A 26,397-nucleotide genomic window follows, 5' to 3' on the forward strand; every position below is an offset into this window, starting at 1 on the left:
CCTGGTACTGACAGAATTTGCATAATGCACTTGTCTTTTCATTTATTGTTCATTAGCCAAGCTTGTTGTGACTTTGGGAAGCTTTAAAGTAATGTGTCCTGCTACAGGGCAAGATGGCTGACATGCCCAGACCCAGATGCAGAAGAGCTCTTCCGAATGGTTGGAGAGGTCTTTATTTTCTGGTCCAAATCTCATGTAAGTATTTTAATTTGGCCTTTGAATGCAGCCATTTGTTGCAGCCCACATCCTTTACTGTATGTTTTCCTACTGTACGTATGTTTCTCTCTCTATTGTAGAACTTCAAACGAGAGGAACAGAACTTTGTGGTGATGAATGAGATCAATAACATGTCATTCCTCACTGCTGACAGCAAGAGCAAAATGAGCAAGGTAAGTTAATGAAAAGCAGAACCAGTGCTGCAGTGAGGCTGGTATCGTGTCGAGTCTCAATTCAGGCGATTGTGTAACAACATTATGTGTTTCTTTTTCTGTGGCCTCGTTGTTCTTTATTTTTATTTCAAGATTTTGTTAATTTACCAAACATTTTCAGCCAGTTATAAATGGTAATTTATTAAACTATTACCCATAGCATAGCTGTAGGAAATTCAAAATATTGTATTACAGTCTATAATCCAGCAAATCAATCGAAAGTAGAAAGGCACTTAAACAACATTAAACATAGATACATACATTTTGGAGGTTTGATTTTAATTCGCAATTTTAGAACGATAGCAGTTGTGTTAACAATATTCTCTCTTTGGCTGTCCCTTGTCCTCTTCTTTTGGGTTGCGGCTGGGTTTCCAGGGCGGGGACTCAGAGGTTAGACTTTGTTCCTGCACGACCGCTGTGCTGACCGCATGGCACCTCACTTTCGGGGAGCTTTTCATCAACCTCTCCAGCACACTGGCACAACTGATCCACATCCACTCTAACACATCCACCAACACACAAGTGCACTTATTCACTCGTGCGCAAAGACACTCATAAAGACGTGCACATTTCTCATTCAGAGAGACATGACAGAGACAACTAATTCAGTGCCAGTGACAAATGCCTTTTCTGTACATGCATGTACAGAAAAATGTTTATCTGATTAGTTATACATACTTTGCAGTCTTGTAAGAGTGGAACAAAACTCAGTTGAGAATTTGTCATTGCTATAAATATATAGTTACATATATTAATAGAATATGAAAATCCTAGCCAGAAGTCTCTTCTAAGGAGCAACAGATGGAGTTCGGATCCACTTACACTGACATTATTATTATACAGTATTACTATACCCCAGGGTACAAGCCTCTGCACTTGTGTACCGACACACGGTCTTAGGTTAGATCAGTCCATGTCTTACACAAAACTACTGATATATGTCTACTTAGACTTTAACTAGTGCAAAAGTATATATAAGGAAAACTGTAATGAATATGCACTAGGAAAAAACACACGTTATTCTCATAAAGGATCACTGGACAAATGGGCAGGCCCCTTCTGCGGGCCATCCCCAGTCCTGCCAGTGTGTGAGGAGGGGAGTCTGGAGGCGCTTGATGAAAGTACTCAGCAGTAGAGTTGGGCTCATGGCACTGGGCTTTACACCAAGCCCAATGTGGCAGTGAGAGCGCAGTGCCATCATCCTGTCACTGAGTTTGCTCTTTTCTGATCATAGTTGAGTCTGAGTCTTCTAGTATGTCTTTTGTTTCTTTTCGTTGAAGGATGGTTGACCTGTAGCTTTTGTAATGCAGCTTTCTGCCACTAGGGGATGATGCTAGTCTTCTCTGTGCTCTTTCTTCTCTCCTCCCTGGAAATGCCATGGCACATCATGGTTTAGTTTCCTTTACACTCCCTAGTATCCACACTAACACATGACTTGATGCTTAACGTCACTGAAGCAGATTTCTTGAAACATTTGTTGGGTTCCCTCTTAAAAATGTGCTCAAAATGACCATGAACCTAAGCAATACATTAATTCAGACTTATTATTTATATTATTATCCAAAATGCTTTGCACCCTGTTTCCTCTAAACTAGTTCTTTATAACACACTTGCGTCTGGCACTTAATTGAAGCCGTGGCTAGTTAGTACAACTGGCGCTGATAGTGTTTGTTATTAAACTTAGATAGGAGGGTGTAGGGCCTCTGGGAATGACTTAATTGTACATGTCTGACAATGACACCCCAACAAACACCTACAATGAAAAGATTGCTGAGAGAAAGCCTGTAACTGGCCTCTTCTGTTCGCTTTTCCATTGTCTAATAAATTAACAGACCTACCTGTAATATCTAGCCATTTTACAAGGCTGTTAACAACACCATTATAACCGACTTAGGATTTTGTTAGATTTACCTATTTGACTCTCAAAAATTGTCCAGAATATTTGCACTCTATGCTTTTCTGTGAGGTGGCTGTTACTGTGTGATCCTGTTATCTACACTTCTATGGCTCAAATAGAAATACCCTGTGACCTATTCATAGAGCATGCATTTAATAGACTAAACATTCATATTACAAAATGCATTCATATATTTTATGCTCTTATATACATTTGCACATCTTAGAGGACTCCAGAAAGAGCAGATAACAGAAGGACTGAACTATCACAGTAACAGAGCAGGAGTTAAGGAGCACAGGGACATATACCATAGACAGTTTGTTTTACAGTAGGTGTGTGATTTTAACAGCCTGCTACTAATAGGTCTAACTCTAATTTCAAGAGTTTTGTTCTGTAACTTCATCTAATATTTTAATATTTCACCAAGGGCTGCTGTTGCTGTTGTTGCAAAATTGAATTCACAATTAGAGAAAAACAGGAGTTTGTTTTAGCTATTTATCCTGTTCATGGAATGCTGAATGGGTTGTCACTTGAATGAAATCTGTTTCCTGTTGCATGTTTTGTAAATGCAATTTCACTGATTTACTTTTTTGTAAGACCCATTCCTTTCAGCTTCCCTTTCCCGTGACATCTATATCCCCACTTTGCCCACACATTTTCACTATACCCTCTACTTACCAGTCTGAGCTCAGAGAAACAATGATTTTTATATTTGGGGAATAACAGAAAATAGACATTCAAATGTCGGCACTTACTTTTTCTTTACACCAACAGTAACATGTTTAATAAGAATCCTGGGTATTTCTACATGGAGAGACCTACTGTTTGCATACTCGCATAATGAGCAGCTTGCCGTACTGTATAGTGCTTAGTCATTACTAAAAGGTAGGATGATGTTCAATAGTTAGAATTAAAACAATCACCTAGGTTTGTAATCAATTTAAATTTTATATTTACTTTGTATGATGTACAGTAGCATATGCATAGAATAAGTTGCATTTTTGCTATTGTGGTGTGGCAGTCATTCCTATCAGTATAGGGAAAACATGTTAATTACTAATGAGGGCTTATATCCATGAAAGTGACTGCGTGGCATTGAATCAAGGCTGTAAATGTATTTGATACAAAGCAGTGGTAACTGTCTTGTTATACCATTTTATGAGATACTGTGAATGTTTTTTTGGTTATTGTCCCTTTTCTCAGGGTGGAGGCTCAGATACCGAACGTACGAAGAAGAAAAAACGTGGAGATCGTTACTCTGTGCAGACTTCACTTATAGTGGCTGCCTTGAAAAAGATGCTCCCCATAGGCCTCAACATGTGTTCTCCTGCTGATCAGGAGCTTATCAACTTGGCCAAGATCCGATACTCTTTGGTAGTTTTTTCTGACTTTGAATGAACTTGATTCTGGTAAACATCTGTTGTCTGATTTGTATCATGTTAAATACTGTAGTATAGTAACCATTCCATAACAGTTTTACCTCCCAAACCCTTCTTAGGGGGACAATGGTTGATACAACTGTTTACTTTGTAGAGAGACACTGATGAAGAAGTAAGAGAGTTCCTGCAGAACAACCTTCATCTTCAGGGCAAGGTATCATTCCTGGACTGTTAGTCTAATTGTGTTGTATTTACTTCCAAGGAATCAGATGTGTGATAATAAATAATCAGTCACAAATACATATCAGAAAGCTCTGTATCCCTGTTTTTTGAAAAGGTGGACAACCCATCGATGCGCTGGCAGATGGCCCTGTACAAGGAGATGGCAGGGAAGGCGGAAGATGCTGACGCTCCATTGAAAGTGGTCAAGAGAGTGCAGGAGGTTTCTGCTGTCCTCTATCACCTTGAAGTGGTGAGTTGCCATTCTCAACCATACCAGTACTAACTGTAGTAGACGCATACTGTCGCTCCAGCACATATGAGTATGAGAAAGGATCTCTGACAGAGATGGAAGTAGCTCTGCAAAAATAAGGTTGTATTTTACTAGTTGCGTACATATTATTTGAATTAGATAAAAACATTCTACTATTATGTGTATGTGAAAATGATAAACAAATTGCTCAATATTTTGTAGTTTGGTACAAGCACAATATGCAGCTATGATGTTAAAAAATGTTTTTGCAGCTTTACAAGCACATTAACAATACAGAAAAAAACTAATAATTTGTTTAGAAATCTCAGTAATTAATGCGATAAGAACCAATCACTTTTTTCCAAAAGAACAAATCAGAGGAAAACATCAGCAACGCTTAACCTTAAGCTTTACTCAACTACAGGTTTCAAAAATATGGTTAGGACCCCTGTGCTTAAAATATTAGACTAATGTGGTGCATATGTTGGAGGGAAAACATTCAAAAAAATTAACAACTCTGACCTGCTGGACATAAAAAAGTTACCATAGATAGATACCATTATTTTGGCCACACTGCCAATGTCTTCCTTCTCTGGTACAGACGGAGCATCCATTTAAATCCAAGAAGATGGTGTGGCACAAACTGTTGTCCAAGCAGAGACGCAGGGCTGTGGTCGCTTGCTTTAGGATGACACCACTATACAACATTCCAAGGTGAGGAAGCTACATCAAGGTCAGAACTGACATGTACAGTATGAGGTGTTCACAAAATAACTACAGCGGATGTATGAAAGTTTTGTTGTTTTGATTTTTTGCTTTGATTTTTTTTGCATTGCAGGCACAGAGCTTCAAACATGTTCCTTGAGGGATACAAACGCAATTGGCTTCACTCTGAGGGCTACTCATTTGAAGACAGGATGATAGATGACTTATCTGTGAGTGTCATCTCACATCTGTTTCATCTTGAAAGTTTTTTTTTGGGCCATTACTTACCCTTCCTCTCCTTGCACATCCCAGAAAGCAATGGAGCAAGAGGAAGGAGATGAAGAGGAGGAAAGAGAATCAAAGCCAGACCCCCTCCACCAGCTTATTCTGCATTTCAGTCGTACCGCTCTGACAGAAAAGAGGTTAGATAGGTCCTAGCTGCTACAACGCTGAAAATGCAGGAATGTGGTATCAACACATGGTGGCATGTTATTCCTTGTTTACCAATTGTTTTTTCTGTCTCCATTTCAGTAAACTTGATACAGATCATCTTTATATGGCATATGCAGATATTATGGCAAAGGTGAGTCATTGCAAAGGGTTTTGACTATGTGTTGAGGTTTGTGCATAATGTACTTCGAAACGCTTATATTATTTTCTTCTTCTCTCCATGTATTTAGAGTTGCCATATTGGTGAGGAAGAAGAAGGGGGAGAGGAAATGGAGGAAAGTCCTGAGGATGAGATGCCCTTTGAGGTGCGACAGTCAGAACTGGTAATGGGCGGCCAGGGGCTAGGGACCAGGAACACAGTGGAGCGGTAGCTCTCAACGCATTGAGTGACGTCATCATCAGAACATTACTTCACAAGCACATCGCTCCCTCTCTCTCTCTCTCTCTCTCTCTCTCTCTCTCTCTCTCTCTCTCTCTCTCTCTTTGTTTTGTCTCATTACCTCTGTCTGTTCTGTCTGTGTTCTGTCTCCTCTGTTAGTATGTTCTGCTTCATTCATTGCGAGTTGCTTGATTTAGAAACGTAAAGCTCCAATCCAGATGTTTTTTTTTACTATATCACTTACTATATGTACCCTAATCTTTTCAAACTCACTACAATTTGGGACAACATGTTATTACAATCCAATTTTAACAAGCACTGTAATTATTTAAATGTACCATTTACTGCTTTTAGAAGACTTTTTAGTCCTGTTTACACTTTTGTGTGCTTGAATCTGGATTGGGTCTAATTAGATTAAATTAATTTAATTTAACATCAACAATATTCATTGCTAATAATATTAATATTAATCATCACACTAATAATAATTCACTTCAAAATCAGTTATCAACTCAGCTTGATGGACAATGTTAACCACTTTGGATAAAGTTATGAAACTCAATCAATGTGTAAGAAAAATGTAGCTCAAAGGTTTTGTTGTTACACCATAGCCGACCATACTGTCCATTCCTCTAGTTCAGCTCAGCTCATAGAATTAATGTGGACTGGGTTTTTAGTTCGTTATGATTTACCTTAATAGGAAACACCAGCTGTCACTGTGCTGACCTTTTCTACATTCCATGTGACAAGTTTAGTAGTCGGACACTGCACTCATTGGGACACCCAGTGCTGACTCTAATGTTAGAAGCAGCTGGAGCTGAACTATTATAAAAGATTTTTGTTTGTTTGACCATAATCAACTTTTGTGCTTTGTCCACACGTATTGTTGCTTTAAACTACTAAAAAATATTTATAAATTAAAAAATGCCTTCAAAACGTATGAGGGCTTATATCAAACTGGGGAGTTAGACAAGCTAAAAGACTTTACAAAACGGCCAGAGATGATATTGGATGTGTTATTAAAGGCCATTCAAATTTCTATTAAAAATGATTGTGAATGTGATTTAACATAAACTCATTGACTAGTGATGTCATTCCTCCCAGTTTATATATCTGTCCGATGTCTTTCTGTCTCTTTCCCCATTGCTCCATGTAATCCCTCTCACCTTCATAACACCAGTCTTCATTAACTGAATGCTACTGATCAATGTTCCCTTCCCCCACTCACATAGCGTACTGACAGACTACAGTGAAAGCCAGTGTAGAACAGTGTTAAAAGCTATATATTCATACACATACTCCTAGTTTTAAAAGTTACATATATCATACACTGCATAGTTCAGAATCAGGTTTCATTTTGAGGTCCAACTGCACAACACATAGTGGGTAGAGCATAACCAGGCATATGTGGGTGGGTGGGAGGGGGGTTGGATGTGGGAAGGGAGGGAGGGGAGGGGGGTGTTTTAGGGTCAGAATGTGGGATGCTGCAAATTGATTTGTTATGTGGCTGAACAAAGAATGTCAATTTGTCCTCCGAATTCAGAGATATTTATTTGATTGCCATTTTCTTTCTAAAAAAGAGCATTTCATTCCCAGTTGGCTCAATATGTTAAATAAAGAAGTGTGCATTAGCACAAGTAGAGATTAATGATCATTTGGAGCCATTGTGTGAATATTTCAAAACCATTTCTCAAAGCAAAGGCACACTAATATGAAATACCCAAGAAATATCTCTGATACAGAGAGATTACAGCTCTTGTTCAACATTTCTTATTTGCAGGGCTGCTGCAGTAAAGACACTTTGACAAACTATATGGCTAAAATGCTAAAGCAAATGGGGCTGTTTCCTGTAGTCTAACGCTTGCTCCATCCAGCAAACGTGAAGAAGTAGAGTAACAACTCCATGACTAATAAAGTGGGGTGACAGAGTGTGTGCAAGAGTCAGACAGGTATTTTGAATAGACAGTAACAACCCATAATGCAAATGCTTGTTAAAAGACAATGTTACTGCACATTGAATATAAAAGAAATTAAGCATTAAGCGTCAGAATATTTTGATATAAAATAAATTGAAAAAGCATGACATAAAATTGATTTCATCAATAGTTAATTCACAGAATTAATTAACTTAACAATTGATGAGATCAGATGCGTGATGCTACAGTTATGGACCATTTGAGGAAAAAGAAAAGGTAAGTAGATTAGACCGTAATAAATTCAAAAGTTAGGGACTTATGAAGAGTGAATGTGAATTGAAATCGAGAATATGAATGGATAGAATGGACGACCTTTCTTTACATTTAAACACCTGAAGCCTGTTGCACCAGCTGTTAGTAAGATCAAACTTAGCATAGTTCTTAAATGTTTATTAAGTGGAGTGTCAATACTTTCTCTAAAACCAAATTAACTTAAGTTTCATTGCTTGCCCCACCAATTGTACACTGGATTTAAAAAGATAAGATTCTCAACAAAAGATTTATCTTAACAAGTTTCGAAAAGGTTGTTGAGTTTAATACATTAGATTGGACACCATCAGATACTGCTTCACAGGGACGCCTGTCATCTGAAGGCATGTGCTACGGTTAGGAAGTCAGTTTGAACACCTTCACATTTATGTCCTTGCTCCTAAATATATCTCTTGATTTATTGACCTGGTATGTGCCCTCTCGACCATTAGGATCCGTGGATGGAGCCCTGCTGGTTAATCCCAGGTCACAGTTTGTGACAAAGGGTGATGGGGCTTTTGCTGTTAGAGCCCCCACACTATGGAACTCTTTGCCCTCAGACACACTAAGCCTCTGGCCTCTTTTAAATCTCTGCTTAAAACATGTATCTTTGTTAAAGCATTTGTAAATGTTTAATATATGTTTTTATTAATACAGTTTTAATTCCTTTTATTTGATCTTCCTCTGTGCTCATGTCCTTTGGCCTTATTCTCATTTTATTTGGCTTGTCTGGTTTTATTTCCTTTGTAAAAGCAATTTATAACATTGTTAAGAAAAGTGCTATATAAATAAATTGTATTGTTATTATTATTATTATTATTATTATTATTATTATTATTATTATTATTATTATAATATACTGCTTAACTCACACAAACTACCTTGTGATGATACAGTGACTTCCTGTTTACATAGTTCATTGCTCTTGATTAAACAGCACTATAGATGTTTCTTAGCATCTGATTTACACATTCCTAGTTAAGACTAGCTAAGAAAACACTAGTTTAAAACTAGTAGGTAATAAGAACTTAGAAAGGACTTAACGTTCTAACTTAGTAATGGATTTATGAATAGCTGATGCAACACAGTCCTGGTGTATTTTAGACTGTAACTGAATATTTCATTAAATATCTGACCTGAAAGAGTCCACTCTATCTGTTTAAATTCTCTGTGTGAAATATAACAGGACCAAATGCTCATAATGTTTGTGTCCACCACAGGAAAAAGAAATGGAGAAACAAAGGCTCTTGTACCAGCAGTCCAGACTTCATAATCGCGGTGCTGCAGAGATGGTCCTGCAAATGATCAGTGCCTGCAAAGGTAGTTTTGCTCCCTATCTTCAGTCAACATTTGACTTTACCCTCACCAAGTTTAAAAATGTTTTCATGTAGGTGAGACTGGACCAATGGTGACTACAACCCTTAAGCTGGGTATCTCGATCCTTAACGGTGGAAACTGTGAGGTTCAACGGGTATGTGTTCTGAAAACATTTCGTCATTTTTAATTTGAAGTTACTTTATGGATTACCCTCCCCCCCCCCCTTTTCTGTCAGAAAATGCTGGAGTACTTGAAGGATAAGAAGGACGTAGGTTTCTTTTTGAGTATCCAGGCATTGATGCAGACATGCAGGTCAGTTTTTAATCGATAAACACAATTTTCAACTTTTCAATAGTAAAGTAAATTTATATAAAGAGTGGAGAGTGCAAATCTAAAAATGTTTTTTATGATCAATGCAGTGTCCTGGATCTAAATGCCTTTGAGAGGCAGAACAAGGCAGAGGGGCTGGGCATGGTTTCCGAGGAGGGCACTAGTAAGTATTCATACTCTTTTTCATCCACATCACTTTTTCACAACTAATAGGGCTTAAAATACAGCAGGCAAGACATCACACCACAGCCATTGTTTCATATTATCATGTAATAGATTATCTGCATCATTTCAAGGTGCAGGCTACATTTTTAAATACACTTACCTCACCCATTTCATTTCACAATAAAGTACACAATCACCAGCGAGGGGACACAAGTGAAGATGGCACACATTTTGTCTGAATGAGGAATCAATTGCATATACTGTAGATCACAACAACAAAGTAAACACATTCAAAGTAAATCTGAAAGGTGAGATTTCAACCCAGCAGCACAAGTAATGATACCACTCAAGTGAACAACATTTGCAACGTGGACTACATTTAACACCCTTCATCATCTAAACAGATGACCTAAAAGTAATTCATGCAATTGTATTTTAAAATGTCATATCACTTTGCAGCACACATTTTGGTGACACAGGATTGGCAGCTGTGCAAACATAAACTAATTCAAAATCATGCTTATGGTTAAAAAATAGGTTCTACATGTGTAAGAGGATTGTAGATCAGAGACAACCTGTGCTAAAAACAGCAATATTTTTTAGCAACATCATATACATTTTAAAGGGATAATTATGGAGCAGACAACTCTGCTCTATCCAGTATCAGATCTTACATTATAGTGATTCAGAATGGTCAAAACGAAGAACCCAAATCAAATAATGGCTGGTCAAGAGATGTTTTTTTAGTTACTGTAAATATGGAATATGCCTTATCACCATTAACATATAAAATAAATGAATAAATCAAGATAAGACATGAATTAATAAATTGACATTCTGAGCATTGATTAATAATTTTCCTCTAAATGTTTTCCATCTGCAACATTCATTGTACACATGATTTTGTTTTAATTGAATGATTAGTTCCCTAACCTTAAATATTAACACTTGGATAACTGTTAAATGATTAGATTTAAGGATTTGCCGATGTTTGTATACAAAGTGTTCAAAGTTGGCCCCTCCTCCCCGGCTCAAGGAGCCAGAGAGAGAGAGAGAGTGAGAGAGCAGTTGTGGTGGAGCGAGCTAGAGAGTAAATGAAGAGAGGGATTGCCGTCAGCGAGAACAAAGTAGATAATCAGAGGAATAAAACCTTATTTTCTGATTGTTTCCCGGCGGTAATTTTCAAAGCACAAATAAATACAACCACACCTCCGCACAACACATCGCTTCCCCTGCTCCTAATGTCTCTTGTCTGATGTGAGGAGCTGCTGTGCTCTGAATGCGCATCAGTATTAGACGCTGAGGTGACAAAGGTATTGTGAACATGAACGGGCTGCACACGTTGCATGCTGTTATTGGCTGGGGGTTACACACCAACTTGGGGCCCAAAGGCTCTTTGTTGACGAAAACAACCCACACACAGCAAAATAATAAGAAAATACAGGCAGAGGGGTCTCTGCAGATACAGGCACCGCTACACACTTCTAGTGGGTCATAAGTGATGATTTAGAGGGATTATTTTGTATTGGTCTATACATAGTTTTTTTTAGGAAAATACTGCATATTAGACCTTTAAGTTTGACTTGTTGATTGGCCTTCACCTACTTCAGCACTTTTCTCATCTAATTCTTGAGGTTCATTTGAAATTCTACCTGAATGACTTTGCCATGGAATGTTGTTAATCTCCCCCTCCTCATCTCTTATTAGTCATCTACTGTTGTCAACACACTGATCCTCTCTCCCTTCCCCACGATCACTGCCACCTCTCCCTTGTCCCTCCTTTCATGGTCCTCAGAGTTGAACCTAGATCGGGGTAAATCATGTTTCTGTCCATCTGCCTCTCTTATTCCTCTTTATCTCCTCTGTCCCTCTTGCTCTATCACTTCTTTTTCTAACACTGAAATTCCATGAAGAGAGGATTGGATGACTGTCCATCTTTCATGTTCATAGCTCGTGACCCTCTTCACATTTCTTGTTCATTTCAAAAGTCACTGAATGGAATCTGGTCTTTTCTGCTCATTAAATACTACTGAAACTGTTGGTGAAACCATGAAAAATAATTGTGATAAATAGTAATGGAGTTCCTCATTTTTCAACCTTAATAACTTCTTCTCTATTTTTCACATTGAAACATGGCTACACACAAATCTATCAGAACATTATTTTTAACCCTTTAAAGAATAAAAACAAATCTGGTAAATTTGAATATACCAACTCTTAATTTCAACGCAAGTTGAAGATCTTGTAAGTCAATATCTCAATTCTCCTCTAACTGTACTTTTGATACGACTAAAGAATGTGCACTCTCTTTCTCTGATGAACTGTATGATGCGCTGGATTCCCTTCAATATTTTGATGGACAATGCCCCAACCTCTCTTACATTTAACTCTGCTGCGTTAGAGCAATGTTGGTTTGTGCTGCATGATTCTGTGTCCATGTGTCTGCGTGTGAATTCATTACAGCCAGTGGTGGACTGGGATTTTAAAAAGGCAACAGGCAAGTACGAACACAGTACACAGTCCATATTTATAGAATATTTAAAAATGGTGCTGTGATTTTATATACGGGATGATAAAACTGCTAAAAAAATCCAGATTTTTCCTTATCTACTCTAATTCTTTATGATTAATAAAAACTGTAAAATAAATGAACAGGTTCATTGATCAGCCACCAGTAAAACTCCAGATGCACCAGTTCACCCCTGAGTATAATACTGCAATACTTTAATGCTGTCTTTCTATCTGTACAACAATGCAACAATTATTATTGTCTACTTAGTTTATACATGTTGTTAATGTGACTGTATGTCTGATATGTTTCTATGTTTTCACTGCAAAAAGTGAAAACATTGTTTTTACATTAACTTTATGCATGTGATGCTCATGCCTTCTGTATGTTGTTTGACATTTGCTTGTATATCTGACCATTATCAGACCACAGGCATTTGTATTTCTTCTATTAATAGTATGTATATAATAGGCAGAGACAAGGAATTGGAACAAGGGATCATTTCTTAACAAACTGATATCAATAGTTGAGGCTGGCAGTGAGACAGGAGCTGGGGAGCTGAGCAGGGAAAGGCAAGGGAACTGTCATAGGAAAGCCAGGCACAGAGAGTCCAGAGAGCTGGGGATAGCTAAGTTGTTCCAGTGCGGTTTCCAGGCAAAGCAGGAGAGGGGAGGAGGCAGGAGCCGGACTCTGGAATGCTGCAGGCAGAAGGAGACAAAAATTAGCAAAAGACCAAACAAGCAAAGAGGTTAAAAGAAGCTGGAACAAGACTAACTGTGTAGATAAGTCTACGATCTGTCAGTGTGGTGAAGTTGAAGCCCGGACTGCATACCAAATCGCATACATTTTCTTTTTACTTTTAGTACATAACATAATGCAGCTGTCCTTACATAGTACATACTGTACATACTTCGTCATAACATTGCGTATTGAACTTTGACCCTCTTGCTCATATCGGTTGCATGCTTCTGTCAATGAGCTGTTGTCAGGCTGTCATCTGTCTGTGCACTCTTGCTGGCTTAGTTGATGTGAAGTATCTTCGGCTGTGCAGAGGATTGTTGGTCAGAATAGCCAGAAAAGCATGTTGGCTTGCTTACTGCAAAAAACGACCGGATGCAGTAGGACATGTGGTATTTTGGCATACTGCATTGGACATACTATGTATTGGGACATACTAAATATTTTTCTGGCATACTACCTATATAGTATGGTAGTATGGGTATTGAAATGCACCCTGAGTATTTTAAGCAGAGAAGATTGGACATGATTAGCAGCTTGCTGTCCGACACCTGCACACCTGATCCCACTCCTGTAATTAGAACACAACACAGACAGAGACAGTTCTGACCTGGTTTTAAAATCAGATCTGAGTGATCGGATCCCAAGTGGACAGCTCTAAGTCCAGGTGAACACACTCTCAGGACTCATTGAGATCCGATCACTCAAACCACATTGGGATGTGGTCTTGGCCAAATCTGTCCACATTCTTATTGAGGACGGGTATGTGTCCTGGGCCACATTAGAGACCGCCTAATCAACTGTGAGCGTAACTACATACTCAGTCAAAGTATTTTCCATGTCACAGAAAACACTGAAAGTGAATTGTGTGTTTTGGATGTTACTATCATACTGTCGGTGATGTGTCGCTGTTTTTATTCCTGTGCTGCCTGCTCTTATGCCCCCGGCTGTCTGGAGCTGGAAAAGGCAGCTGCAGGTATACAATAACGTTGAATTCACCAATAGATTAGATTAGATTAGATTAGATAATACTTTATTTATCCCACAATGGGGAAATTCACTTATTACTAATATGTAATATGTAATATGTAGGATATTACAAAAAAATAAAACATTCCTGCAAATAATGCAGATATAACATAGGAACTAAACTTAGTAGTTAGAAGCTACAAACATATTGACAGCTGAAAACATAAAGACACTTTTAAAAACCTCTTTTTCTCCTGCACACGTCCTGCAGCCCGTCAGTAGACATCCTTATGTCAGTACACAGATAGTGCCTTTTCATTAACGTTAGTCATTGCACGTTTCTCATGTATGATTTATGTGAGAGTAACAACTGACATTTATAAACACACTCACACACAACCAGCCTATATGCAAACGGAAATGATGTACGTGTATATTTGCATACAGAGCAGGGAAGTAAGATTCGACAGTGACAAGTGGTCACTCAGGATGCATTTGAAGACACATTCTACTGCCAGGTCAAAACACACGTATGTAGAGCTGTGATCGGATCACTCAGGACAGATGTTAAAACCAGGTCAGAACAGGCCCAGGGAGAGGGGGAGAAGCTCCTGGCTGGGGGGGGAGACCCTTATCCTGATTTTAGGATGTAATCACTTTTGTTCATTTCATTTTTTTTTAGATGAGAAAGTGATGGCAGATGATGAGTTCACCTGTGACCTCTTCCGTTTCTTGCAGCTGCTTTGTGAGGGTCACAATAATGGTGAGAATGACTCATGTGTCAAATGAGAGCCAAATTAATTTCAAACCAAGTTATGAATTGCATTGAAGCAAACATTGTCAAGGGTTACTACTTTTCAAATGATCTTTACTTTGCTGCAGATTTCCAGAACTACTTGCGGACACAGACAGGCAGTACAACTACCATCAATATCATCATCTGTACCGTAGATTACCTCCTCCGACTCCAGGTGCAACTTTTGATTTAGCCAAATTATTTTGTAGTTGTGATACAACGGGATGTGCTATTGAATGTGGAGCTGTAGTATGCCTTTAATCTTGAATTTTAAGTCAATTTATAGTTCCCAAAGGCTGTTTATTTGGTAGCTCAGATAATAAGGAAAGTCAGATGAACAGGACACTGTAAGTACTTTATAGCATTTTAAATTGAGTAAAAATTGATAGACCGTATTTGATTCTTGTTAAAAAATATTTTTTTATTGGAGTACTCTACTTACCTCTCATTTTTTTTCAACAAAGGAGTCTATCAGTGATTTCTACTGGTATTACTCCGGCAAGGACATTATTGATGAACCTGGCAAAAAGAATTTCTCCAAAGCTATGACAGTGGCAAAACAGATTTTCAACAGCCTAACTGAATATATTCAGGTAAAATTTGAACAAATCAGGCATTTACACTAGCTGGTTGTTTATTATGTGTGTAACACACTGGTTCTTTCTTCAGGGCCCATGCACCGGCAACCAGCAGTCCCTGGCCCACAGCAGGCTTTGGGATGCTATTGTCGGGTTCCTTCATGTCTTTGCCCACATGATGATGAAGCTGGCACAGGTACGCTCAAACAATTCAATTAATTATACTTTTCAAATTAAATGTTTTGCTGTAAACATGTAAAATAAAGGAAACACAAACTCTCTTGTATTTCTGTCATGTGTGGACTGAGCTCCCTGACCTCAAATCTACACATATATAATCAATTTTGACAGAATAAATCTGTTATACAACTTTGATCTTATGACATATTTTACTTTCAGTGACCATCACAGAAATGTCATGACAATGCTCTTTAAGCAAGGTGTCACCCTAATTGTGCAGTGATGCTCCTTTTCTGTTTCATTTTGGCTCTCTGTAGTTATCATGAGTCTCAAAAGTGAGGATCAAAATAGCACTTTTTGTGCATTATGTTAGTGAAAGTTCACTAAATTGCCCCATCTTTGCCAAGCCTTCAGGAATGTCTTTCTGTGGACATATAGTAATAAACCATACAGCGGCTCCTTACATGTGCATGCAAAAAAAACTATATTGTCACACGCCTAATAGTAAACATGCTTGTAAACTTGAGTCCAGTACTGCATACAATCAGCCTGAATATTACATTTAGAGAGCAAAGTCACTTTGGAATTCTTGATTCTGTAAGTATTTCAACCACTTATATGTACTTCAAGAATGGGCTGGTTTCTAAAGTGGTTCTTCACATTCATATCAATTGAAGACAAAATACATTCTGACATGTCACAGCAGGACAATCACAGGTGTAAATACAATGAATGATGGCTGAATTCCATTTATGTGCTTCAGGTCAGGGTCCTGGAATTGTGCGTGCTGGCTCACTGTCACACTTTGATGGCTTACATGGAAACTTGCATAGAAAATCGTCATCTTTTTTTTCCCAGCCAGTTCTATACCGTCTAGTTTTTGTCAATAATATACAAATAATAAAACATTTATTAATTATTCAAATATAAAATTCACTTAAAGGGCATTTAACAATTTAACAAACCAACCTGAGTGAAAGTGTGGAATCACATTGATTTCAGACCACATGGTGCAACTTTATTGCTACAAATAAAAGGTAATAATAAGTTGATGGAAATCACCTGGCTTTTCCACTCTTTACAGTGTAGTCATCCTCTGTGGATGACTGAATCTATTGGCATACCTATATTATTAGCACAATGATCTGCATGAATAACCCTTTAATGAGTTAAGATCCGGGCCACAATGGATCCATAAATTCCCAGTTCAGCATACTCTAAATATGTTAGGAGTATGCTGAGGTGGGGATTTATGGATGACTAACACAGAATTACTTTCCTGTGCACTGGCCTTCTTGACCTGATAGTCTCACAAGTATCAGCTGTTCTGTCTTGCAGTCATCATTTTTGAAATACCATAGTAAACCAGTGAACAGGGGATATTTAAAATGTGTAATTCCAAAAAGTAAACTAATCATAGAATATGTAAAAAATATGATGTATTATTTAGTGTGTGAATATATAATAGCCCAAACATTGTTTTACTGTCAAACGAAAGAAAATATTTGTCAAACACAAGAGTATTTGAAAATGTAATTTATGTAATTGTTTAACAACTGAATAATTTATCTATTATTTAAACTGTCTTCCACATGGTCAATGCAGGGTAAAGTATGTATCCATTTTATTTATCTATTGATGTGATATTGTGTTTACTAGTTTTTAATTTATTCAGTGTTGGTTTCACTTATCAGGTAGTTTTATTCCCACCTGCTTTTAAAGATGAAATAATAATTGATGTGAAATGTCTTAATTAGGGGTTTGTATATTATAGAAGGTCTAAAATGGCCGCATTAAAACAAACCATTTGGTGTGTCACAATTAAAAACAACTCATTCTGTTGTAAAAGACAAAAAGCCAAATTACGTTTCCTTTAGATTTATTTTGCATTTAATTAAGACACATTAATGCACACTGTACATAAAAACAAAAAACAATGTGTATTGTAATTAACTTTGTTCATTTGATTAATTTGTTTTAATTTATTAGCATTTGAAATCTAGCAGAGAAAACAGAACTCAGTGAGAGCCTGTAGCTTTCCAAACTAAACTGAGCAAAAGGTAGAAGGTGGAAGGTTTTAAAAGGCAGATGCTTCAGCGTCATGTTGAGTGATCAACACACATCCCAAGCCATTGCGATTACCTATTACCGGTATTATGTACAGCGTGATAATTTTAAAATCATCAATATTGTAATTGACAACAAACATTGTTAAATCACATAATCCATAACAAAAAAAGCAGGTGACTACAAAACTTCCTGAGAGAGGGACTGACTTTTAACCTACACTGTTAAAATATACACTTATTTGGTGTTGGAATATACATTTTAATGTGACATCCACTCTGTGTGCACACATTTAACAGGGGTTATGATTCTGTTGCCATTTTCATTCACTAATAAATAACCTGAAGTAATATGCTTTTTATTTGTGTTGTTTTGTGGCTTCTGGTGACTTTGGTTATAACACTATTTCAGCATTAACATAACATTAATATATATTTGTATAGTAGGCTAATTTAAAGTAGGTTAATTTTTGTTACTTCCCCCCTAATATATATGCCAAGATGTTCGTTCTGTGTCACAAAAGCTTCAGCCATTAAATATAATGCTCACTGTCATGGATATTTAATCACTATTCAGATAGGAATAGTTGACATTTACCTTGTGTTTGTATTTCAAAAACAAAATTATAGAAATAATAGTATACTACTACTACTAATATTACTACTACTTATAATAATAATAATAATAATAATAATAACAACAATATTATTATTATTGTTATTATTATTAAGTAATCAACAAAGGTGTTGAAACAAGATTTGTAAAGCTGGAAGAGATTGATTAAGTTTAGAATCAGACATTGAAGTTTTTCTAAACCATTTTTACAAATTCTCTCAGCATGAGGGTTGGGTTATTTAACTTATTTTTGCAGCACCGTCTTTGTTGTGAATGTAAATTTATCTTTACTATATGTTAAAATAATTTGTGCAATAATGTGCAATAACTGTTGACACTTTGGACTTGTGTTTCCACTTCACCAATGACTATAAACCCCTAATGTTTTGAAATTATTTCAAAACTGTTGTCATTACTGTAAGATCTTGTGCATCTTTTTATGGCCACAGGACTCCAGCCAGATTGGTCTGCTGAAGGAGCTTCTTGACCTACAGAAAGACATGGTTGTTATGTTGCTCTCACTATTAGAGGGTAAAAGAGTTTTATCGTATGTTTAGTTTTTCAGCAGTTTTTATCTCTGTTTTGTCCTTTTAAAATGTCTCTTTTAATTTTACTCTGTGTTATTCAGGAAACGTGGTAAATGGTACAATTGCCCGCCAGATGGTAGACATGTTGGTAGAGTCCTCCAGCAACGTGGAGATGATCCTCAAGTTCTTTGACATGTTCCTCAAACTAAAAGACATTGTGGCTTCGGATGCTTTCCGTGATTACGTCACAGACCCTCGAGGGCTGATCTCCAAGAAGGACTTCCAGAAGGCCATGGACAGTCAGAAACAGTACTCGCCTTCTGAGATCCAGTTTCTTTTGTCCTGCTCAGAAGCAGATGAGAATGACATGATCCACTATGAGGAGTTCGCCAATCGCTTTCAGGAACCTGCCAAGGACATCGGATTCAACATCGCAGTGCTGCTCACCAACCTGTCTGAGCACGTCCCCCATGACACCAGGCTACAGAACTTCCTAGAACAAGCAGATAGTGTGCTGAACTACTTCCGCCCGTTCTTGGGCCGTATTGAAATAATGGGCGCCAGCAGAAAGATTGAGCGCATCTACTTTGAAATCAGTGAAGTGAACCGCAAACAGTGGGAGATGCCCCAGGTCAGAGAGTCCAAACGACAGTTTATCTTTGATGTTGTCAATGAGGGCGGTGAATCAGAGAAGATGGAAATGTTTGTCAACTTCTGTGAGGACACCATTTTTGAGATGAATATAGCCTCACAAATTTCAGAGCAGGAGGAAGAGGGAAAGGGGGAAGAAGATGATGATGGAGATGAAGGCGGAGGTGAGGGAGGACCAGGAGGGGGAGCAAGTGGAGGAGGTGATGAGGACAGCAATGGAGAAGAAGGGCAGCCTGAATCAAGCTCTGCCTTTGCAGATTTCATAAACAGCATGGTAAGCTTCTTCAGCATTTTCACCTTCCGTAACCTTCGCAGACAATATCGCAGAGTGAGAAAGATGTCCTTCAAGGAGATTGTGGTGGCTTTGTCCACATTTTTCTGGACCATCCTAATGAGTATACTGCACTTCATTTACAATGTGTGCAAAGGTTTCTTTATGATCATCTGGCAAACATTGTTTGGAGGTGGCTTAGTGGAGGGAGCTAAAAATATCACAGTGACTGAGATTCTAGCAAGCATGCCAGATCCCACGCAGGATGATGTGCATGGAGATGGACCAGGGGAGCCAAGGACAGGTGAAGAACAAGACACTGGAGGTGTAACGGACAGTGGGGAGACTGGGAGTGGAGAGGAGGAAGAGGAGGATACCCAGGAAAAAGAGGGTGGGAGAATACCAGGTATTGATGCTCCAGGTGGACTTGGAGACATGGGTGTAGAATCACCGGTTGAACCTCCAACTCCTGAAGGAACTCCCATAACAAAGAGAAAAGTGGTGAGTTTTATGCTCCTTGGGTGAATAACATATATGTATATTAACTAATTCACTGGGTGGTTATCAATCCCGTTCTTCAGTGGTTAGCAATCCAGTTTTAAATTCACGCTACTCTTTTTATTGACAGATCCCTGAACCTAAGACAGAAAAAGATCAAGTCTTGTACCATATATTTGTTAAACAGAAAGGAAGAACATTTGAAAGAAATATATAAAGAGGGAAGGCTAAAGCATTGGTGGTTATTATGTATTTTTTTCTACAGCCACCAGAAGAGACTGATTCTAGCCAGAAACCGCCTGAACCTGTTCCTGTAGAGGAACCTCCTCCAGAACCTGAAAAGGCTGAGTAAGAGTCTTGACTTGTTTCTTGTCTACTTTAGTTTGCTCTCAACATATCTTCTCTCTGTCATGGTTCTAGATAACCGACATGCCTTTTAAACCAAGATGATATACTGTAGATAAGAATGTTTTAATCGTATGATTTTGGGATGTAATGTTTGTGTTCTGATCATTTCCATGCAGCAATTTATTGTGCTAACTCCCAAAATACTGCACCATCAACAGTACTACCAGTATATAATGTGCAGTACACTTAGTGTGACTATAAAGTATTGGGCCTCTCTGTAGGGGATGTGCAGAGGAGAGACATAAGCAGACTAATTGCAAATTCAGAGGGTTGAACATCAGCAGCAGTAACAGCCTTACATCATGATCTGATTTGATGTTGATGAAATACAGAAATAAAACAATGACCCCACTGTGTTCTGGTTGTCAGTGTTGAAACTGGAGAGAAAGCAGAGAAAGAATCCCAGAGCAAGGAGGAAGAACAGCCAGAAGAACCGAAGAAATCTGCCCAGAAAAAAGAAAAGAAGCCGAAAAGGGCAGGAGGTTTTCAAATCTGGACTGAACTGGAAACCCAAAGAAATAAATTTATGGTGACACATTTGCTAATATTTGTTTCAGAATTGATTTCCTCGCATTAACTCAATGTCACTCTGCACTTACCAACTCACCAATCAGCTGAAAAATATTCTTCTCTGATTTGTAGAACTACCTCTCCAGAAACTTCTACAACCTGCGTTTTTTGGCTCTGTTCCTCGCATTTGCCCTGAACTTCATTCTGTTGTTCTACAAGGTAAAAAGATAGTATTGTTTTTAAATGATTATGTTGTACTTGAGTGCTCAAGAATGCACTCTTATATTTTTCTTAGTGTTTGGTGCTTGTATCAAATAATTGATCCACTGTACCAAGCTGTCTTGTCTGTAAATTATTCTGTTCTGTTTAGGTGTCTGACACCCCACGTGAGGGTGAGGAGATGGAAGGATCTGGACTGTCGGAGGGAAGCGGGCTGTTCGAAGGCTCTGGGTTCTTTGAAGGCTCAGGGGAAGAGGCGGAGGGATCTGGAATGAATGAAGGAGAAGAGGACGAGGAAGACGTCCCAATTTATTTCTATTTAGAGGAGAGCACTGGGTACATGCAGCCCACATTGTCCTTCCTTGCTGCCCTGCACACAGTCATCTCCTTCATCTGTATCATTGGCTACAACTGCCTCAAGGTATGATGGGCACAGTAAAAACAACTGTTGACTTAGTGAGTAACATTTGACACTTTTGCCTCATAATAAAAAATATAGAGAGATTTTTAAACTATGACCCATGTTCTTGCCTTATACTAGAAGTTGATTCCAAAATATACCTTAATATACCTGTTTATTTTATATAATTTGCAATTATTTTTTGTCAGATTCCACTGGTGATCTTTAAAAGAGAGAAAGAACTTGCAAGAAAGCTGGAGTTTGACGGCCTTTACATCACTGAGCAGCCTGAGGATGATGACATTAAGGGCCAGTGGGACCGACTGGTCCTGAATACACCGTATGTGAATAAAGAAATAATTTGTCTCCTATCAGATTCTTCTTAATAGTGTCAAGATTAAGTAAACACGCAAGAAATTTATTTCATACCAATAGGTTTTCTTTTCTTTAATCAATAAATAATGTCCCTTTTTTCACAGCTCTTTCCCAAACAACTATTGGGATAAATTTGTCAAAAGAAAGGTGAGTTGTGTTTGATTTTGGTGGTTTTAAAAGGGGCTCTGTAAAGCCTGTCAATGTGTAATGTGTAATGTCCGTGTTCAGGTCCTGGATAAGTACGGAGACATTTATGGCAGAGAAAGAATCGCTGAGCTCCTGGGTGTTGATTTGGCCTCCCTGGATGTGAGCCAACAACATGAAAAGAAACAGGAGGAACCAGACAACTCTGTGTTTGCATGGTAAAGTACACATTTAACCAACACAAATTAGATATCATTCTTCAAAATTTGAAATTGATATCCACCAATATTGTATTTCTTCAGGATGACATCTATTGACATCAAGTACCAGATCTGGAAATTTGGCGTTGTGTTCACAGATGGTGTAAGCAAACCCATATTTACATGTATATTGCACAACATACTATACTGTACAGTGCTATACTATACTATGTGAACAGCACCTTACCTCTGAGAACTGAAATAACATTCCTTGTTATCTCTTTGTAGACCTTCCTATATCTCTGTTGGTACACAATAATGTCTTTGCTTGGGCATTACAACAACTTCTTCTTCGCCTGCCACTTGCTGGATATTGCCATGGGCGTCAAGACTCTGCGCACTATCCTGTCTTCAGTCACACACAATGGCAAACAGGCAAGTGCAGGAAAAAACTCAATATTATTCATTTTGCTTCAGTGTGAATGTACCAACTCTGTTTTCCTTCTTTTCTCCACTAGCTCATGATGACAGTGGGCTTGCTGGCTGTGGTGGTGTACCTTTACACTGTGGTTGCCTTCAATTTCTTCCGCAAGTTTTACAACAAGAGTGAGGATGAAGATGAACCAGATATGAAATGTGATGACATGATGACTGTAAGTCCCTGTTGATGTAAAAAAAAAAAGAAAAAAAAGTGCACTTTGATACATCCGTGTCCACACCACTTCCCAAATGATGTGTATTTACTTCACTTTACAGTGTTACCTGTTCCACATGTACGTGGGTGTGCGTGCTGGTGGAGGCATCGGAGATGAGATAGAGGATCCCGCTGGAGATGAATACGAGCTTTATCGAGTGGTCTTTGATATAACTTTCTTCTTCTTCGTCATTGTCATTCTACTGGCCATTATTCAGGGTAAAGACAATGCTGGTCTTGAAGACACTTTAAGAAATGTCATTGTCATGTCAGTGGGTACTAACATAAAAGTAAACTTACAAGCAAGGAAAAAGGAACAATGTGAGATTTACTTTAACCTGTTGATATAGGGAGGGGATTTTAAAGGTTTGGCAATTTGACAGATTTTATAAACATGTCTAATTATAATGTTACTGTACAAATACTGTAGGTCTGATCATTGATGCCTTTGGGGAACTCAGAGACCAACAAGAGCAGGTCAAGGAAGACATGGAGGTATAATACTTTCAGTTGACACTTGACACCCAATGTATGCACAACGTGGCTTTAATCCTCATCACTGATTTTTTGTGCAGACTAAATGCTTCATATGTGGCATTGGAAGCGACTACTTTGACACAACACCACATGGCTTTGAGACCCACACTTTGGATGAGCACAACCTGGCCAATTACATGTGAGTGTACCTGTGTGTGTGTGTGTGTGTGTGTGTGTGTGTGTGTGTGTGTGTGTGTGTGTGTGTGTGAGAGAGAGAAAATATACATATAACATGTTGGTCCTTTTCAGGTTCTTCTTAATGTACCTCATCAACAAAGATGACACAGAGCACACTGGGCAGGTCAGCCTGAATTGTTTTGTAACAGTTTTTTTGTATTGGTGTTTTGTGTATTATTAGAATTCCCACTGACTGATAACACAGTCTGCTCTCTTTCAGTTTCTTGTCTCATGCTGTGTCCTCCTTTGACTTCTTGTTCTTACGTGTTCTGTTTTAGGAGTCATACGTGTGGAAGATGTACCAAGAGCGTTGCTGGGACTTCTTCCCTGCTGGAGACTGTTTCAGAAAGCAATATGAAGATCAACTTTCCTAGCCAACAAGTACTTTAAATTACAACTATTGAAGCACTACTTGTGTTCATCATTCTTGAAAAAACTCACAACAAATTGATTTTGTCATGAAAAACAATTGTCATGAACAATTAACAGCTTGAACATTACTACAAACTTTGGTCACTTCCAAGCAGAGCAATATTCAGTACATCAACATCATCTTTAGCAGATGTAATAAATTGCAGTGTCCTTGAGGTGGCTGGGAAGAAACTGCCAGTAAAGACTTTTTATATGCAAATGGTATTAATGCTAAATTGTTTTTTAAGTGTAATCATTTATTTAATCATAATTTAAATTGCATGGAAATGTTGTCTGTTTCTAGCATGACAAGCCAGAACCACATCAAGATGTTGGGTCTGGGAACTCACCATTGGCAGGGCTCAATCCGAGGGGCAGGATAAATGGTTGTCTTTCATATTCCCTCTGCACACAATAGGATAGCGCTACAACCAACCAGAGCAACGCTAGTTGATAGATTAAACTTTTGCCGTATCTGGTCGGCAAAACACCGAACACATCTTCCTTTTTTTAAGAATGACTTCAGTGCTTAACTCCAAGTCTTCCAGAGTTGTGGCCAAAGCTGATTCGAAAGAAAGCTGTTTGCCAGCAGCAGCAGCCATCTTCTTTGTTTTCAAGTGGCAGGGAATTCACGCGGAACCGTCGCAACTCTGCCGTCCTTAAGTTAAGCTTGCCCACCGACGCTATACACGCTGTGATTGGCCTGACCAGAATTTGTCTTTTCTAGCTCGCAAGCCAACAGAGAGTTGCTAGCAAAGCCGGTCCACGGATATATTATTAGAAATTCTTTGGTTGCTAGTCTGACCCTGGCAGCAAATTACATTTGCTGCCGCTAGGGTGCGTCTAGATTTCTAGGCTAGCCTGTTTCACCTATTTAGGGAAATAATGGGTTTCAATAAATTATTTTTAATTTGTTTTCCCCTGAGAGGAGAATATAAAACCACTGTTAATGTGAGAATGTGATAAAGTGCCTAAGCAATAACACAAGCTGCATCAACTACCACATTACGTAAAAGAATATAGTTTTTAGAAAGTTGGCTTTACACCCTTCTGTCGTTATATGTAATCAATCATTTTATTCACATTAATTATATATTTCCTTTGTGAGTATTGTCACTTTCTCTTATCACATTTATATTTATTTCTTTGTTTAGTTTTCTTCAGATACTGTACCTTATGTTTGACGTTAAATTGTTTTATTTATTGTTTTTCAAGGCAACTTAAAGTCTGCAATGATGAATACATTCTGTAAAAGAATAAACGTCATTGTAATGTGATTTGACATTGATTTAATCTTGTACTTATCAGCATCATACTCTATGTATATGTATGTATGTATGTGATAGGTGGTGGTAGTGTCCAGCCTGTGAATCCTTAAAATGTGCGTCCCAGTCTGCAAAATTGACATTATGGATTCAATCATTGTTCAATGAGTACATTTTACTAAATGATATAGGTGGTGATCAAAAGGTATTTAAATTACATAGATTGTCAATTGGCGCCTTTGCAAATCCACAGAAGGTTATCTACAGTTGAGCTTTATTGACAGCACTGACATGTTTTAACAAATCTGCAGTTTCTTTTCCTTTAAGTTAAGTATGTTATATATGTTTGTGTCAATAGTACTCATCGTTGTCTGACCAGATAACAGCCACACTTTAGGATTACAGTTGACAAGACACTAAATTACACAGGAAAAGACTCAAAATGACTTACTTATCTTTTCATATGAAATGTAAATGTAAATGATAGCAAACAAAAGTACATTTTGCGGCAATAGTGAAGTTCTGGCTACTGTTTCCTTATTGGTTACAGTGATGGATAGATTTCTTTTATTAATTGAAGTAGATGTCTTAACAGTTGTTTACTGGATTTGGATTTGAATGAGAGGAAATGAGCCCAAAAGATTTTGTGAAACTGACACAAAATCACTTTTAATTCTGTATATGTAAAACTGAGTTGATAATAAAGAGAAATATTTAAAGAAATCCATTGAGAAATGCTGATAAGTCATTTTACACAGTAACTCTGCACACACTGCAGCAGTTTCTCATCCCAACCCATTTGCATACCAAGCTGTTGAACTGCGGCCCTGTGGAACATCCCATCTGAACAGGGATAAGGCTGAGCATTAAAACTCACAGTGAGCCCCATGTGCTTTTCACCCATCCTGTCC

At 38.0% G+C, this 26,397-nt stretch overlaps 1 protein-coding gene across 5 annotated transcripts in view; it reads left to right on the plus strand.

Moving 5' to 3' along the window:
- The window catches only part of LOC120543655 (ryanodine receptor 1-like), a 51,274-nt gene extending 26,656 nt beyond the window's left edge, over positions 1-24,618 (plus strand). Inside the window, exons 65-102 of one of the 5 annotated variants that reach the window (XM_039776798.1) lie at positions 108-195; positions 297-389; positions 804-818; positions 3,529-3,699; positions 3,859-3,918; positions 4,042-4,176; positions 4,778-4,890; positions 5,015-5,111; positions 5,194-5,303; positions 5,413-5,464; positions 5,562-5,636; positions 9,156-9,255; positions 9,327-9,406; positions 9,488-9,564; positions 9,672-9,745; positions 11,543-11,560; positions 14,646-14,726; positions 14,846-14,934; positions 15,224-15,352; positions 15,429-15,533; positions 17,123-17,128; positions 18,649-18,730; positions 18,828-20,149; positions 20,412-20,494; positions 20,924-21,083; positions 21,197-21,283; positions 21,435-21,704; positions 21,893-22,023; positions 22,163-22,205; positions 22,287-22,420; positions 22,505-22,565; positions 22,691-22,837; positions 22,921-23,055; positions 23,159-23,315; positions 23,527-23,591; positions 23,672-23,772; positions 23,883-23,934; positions 24,089-24,618. In XM_039776798.1, coding sequence (XP_039632732.1) covers positions 108-195; positions 297-389; positions 804-818; positions 3,529-3,699; positions 3,859-3,918; positions 4,042-4,176; positions 4,778-4,890; positions 5,015-5,111; positions 5,194-5,303; positions 5,413-5,464; positions 5,562-5,636; positions 9,156-9,255; positions 9,327-9,406; positions 9,488-9,564; positions 9,672-9,745; positions 11,543-11,560; positions 14,646-14,726; positions 14,846-14,934; positions 15,224-15,352; positions 15,429-15,533; positions 17,123-17,128; positions 18,649-18,730; positions 18,828-20,149; positions 20,412-20,494; positions 20,924-21,083; positions 21,197-21,283; positions 21,435-21,704; positions 21,893-22,023; positions 22,163-22,205; positions 22,287-22,420; positions 22,505-22,565; positions 22,691-22,837; positions 22,921-23,055; positions 23,159-23,315; positions 23,527-23,591; positions 23,672-23,772; positions 23,883-23,934; positions 24,089-24,184 — 4,894 coding nt within the window. In that variant the 3' untranslated portion in view covers positions 24,185-24,618. Of the gene's footprint in view, positions 1-107; positions 196-296; positions 390-803; positions 819-3,528; positions 3,700-3,858; positions 3,919-4,041; positions 4,177-4,777; positions 4,891-5,014; positions 5,112-5,193; positions 5,304-5,412; positions 5,465-5,561; positions 5,655-9,155; positions 9,256-9,326; positions 9,407-9,487; positions 9,565-9,671; positions 9,746-11,542; positions 11,561-14,645; positions 14,727-14,845; positions 14,935-15,223; positions 15,353-15,428; positions 15,534-17,122; positions 17,129-18,648; positions 18,731-18,827; positions 20,150-20,411; positions 20,495-20,923; positions 21,084-21,196; positions 21,284-21,434; positions 21,705-21,892; positions 22,024-22,162; positions 22,206-22,286; positions 22,421-22,504; positions 22,566-22,690; positions 22,838-22,920; positions 23,056-23,158; positions 23,316-23,526; positions 23,592-23,671; positions 23,773-23,882; positions 23,935-24,088 lie in introns of all 5 variants that reach the window. The other 4 variants (XM_039776797.1, XM_039776796.1, XM_039776799.1 and 1 more) reach the window with 4 other exon arrangements.
- The last annotated feature ends 1,779 nt before the right edge of the window (positions 24,619-26,397 follow it).

The sequence above is a fragment of the Perca fluviatilis genome, chromosome 16, assembly GCF_010015445.1.
Source record: "Perca fluviatilis chromosome 16, GENO_Pfluv_1.0, whole genome shotgun sequence".
Taxonomy (NCBI): Eukaryota; Metazoa; Chordata; class Actinopteri; order Perciformes; family Percidae; genus Perca; species Perca fluviatilis.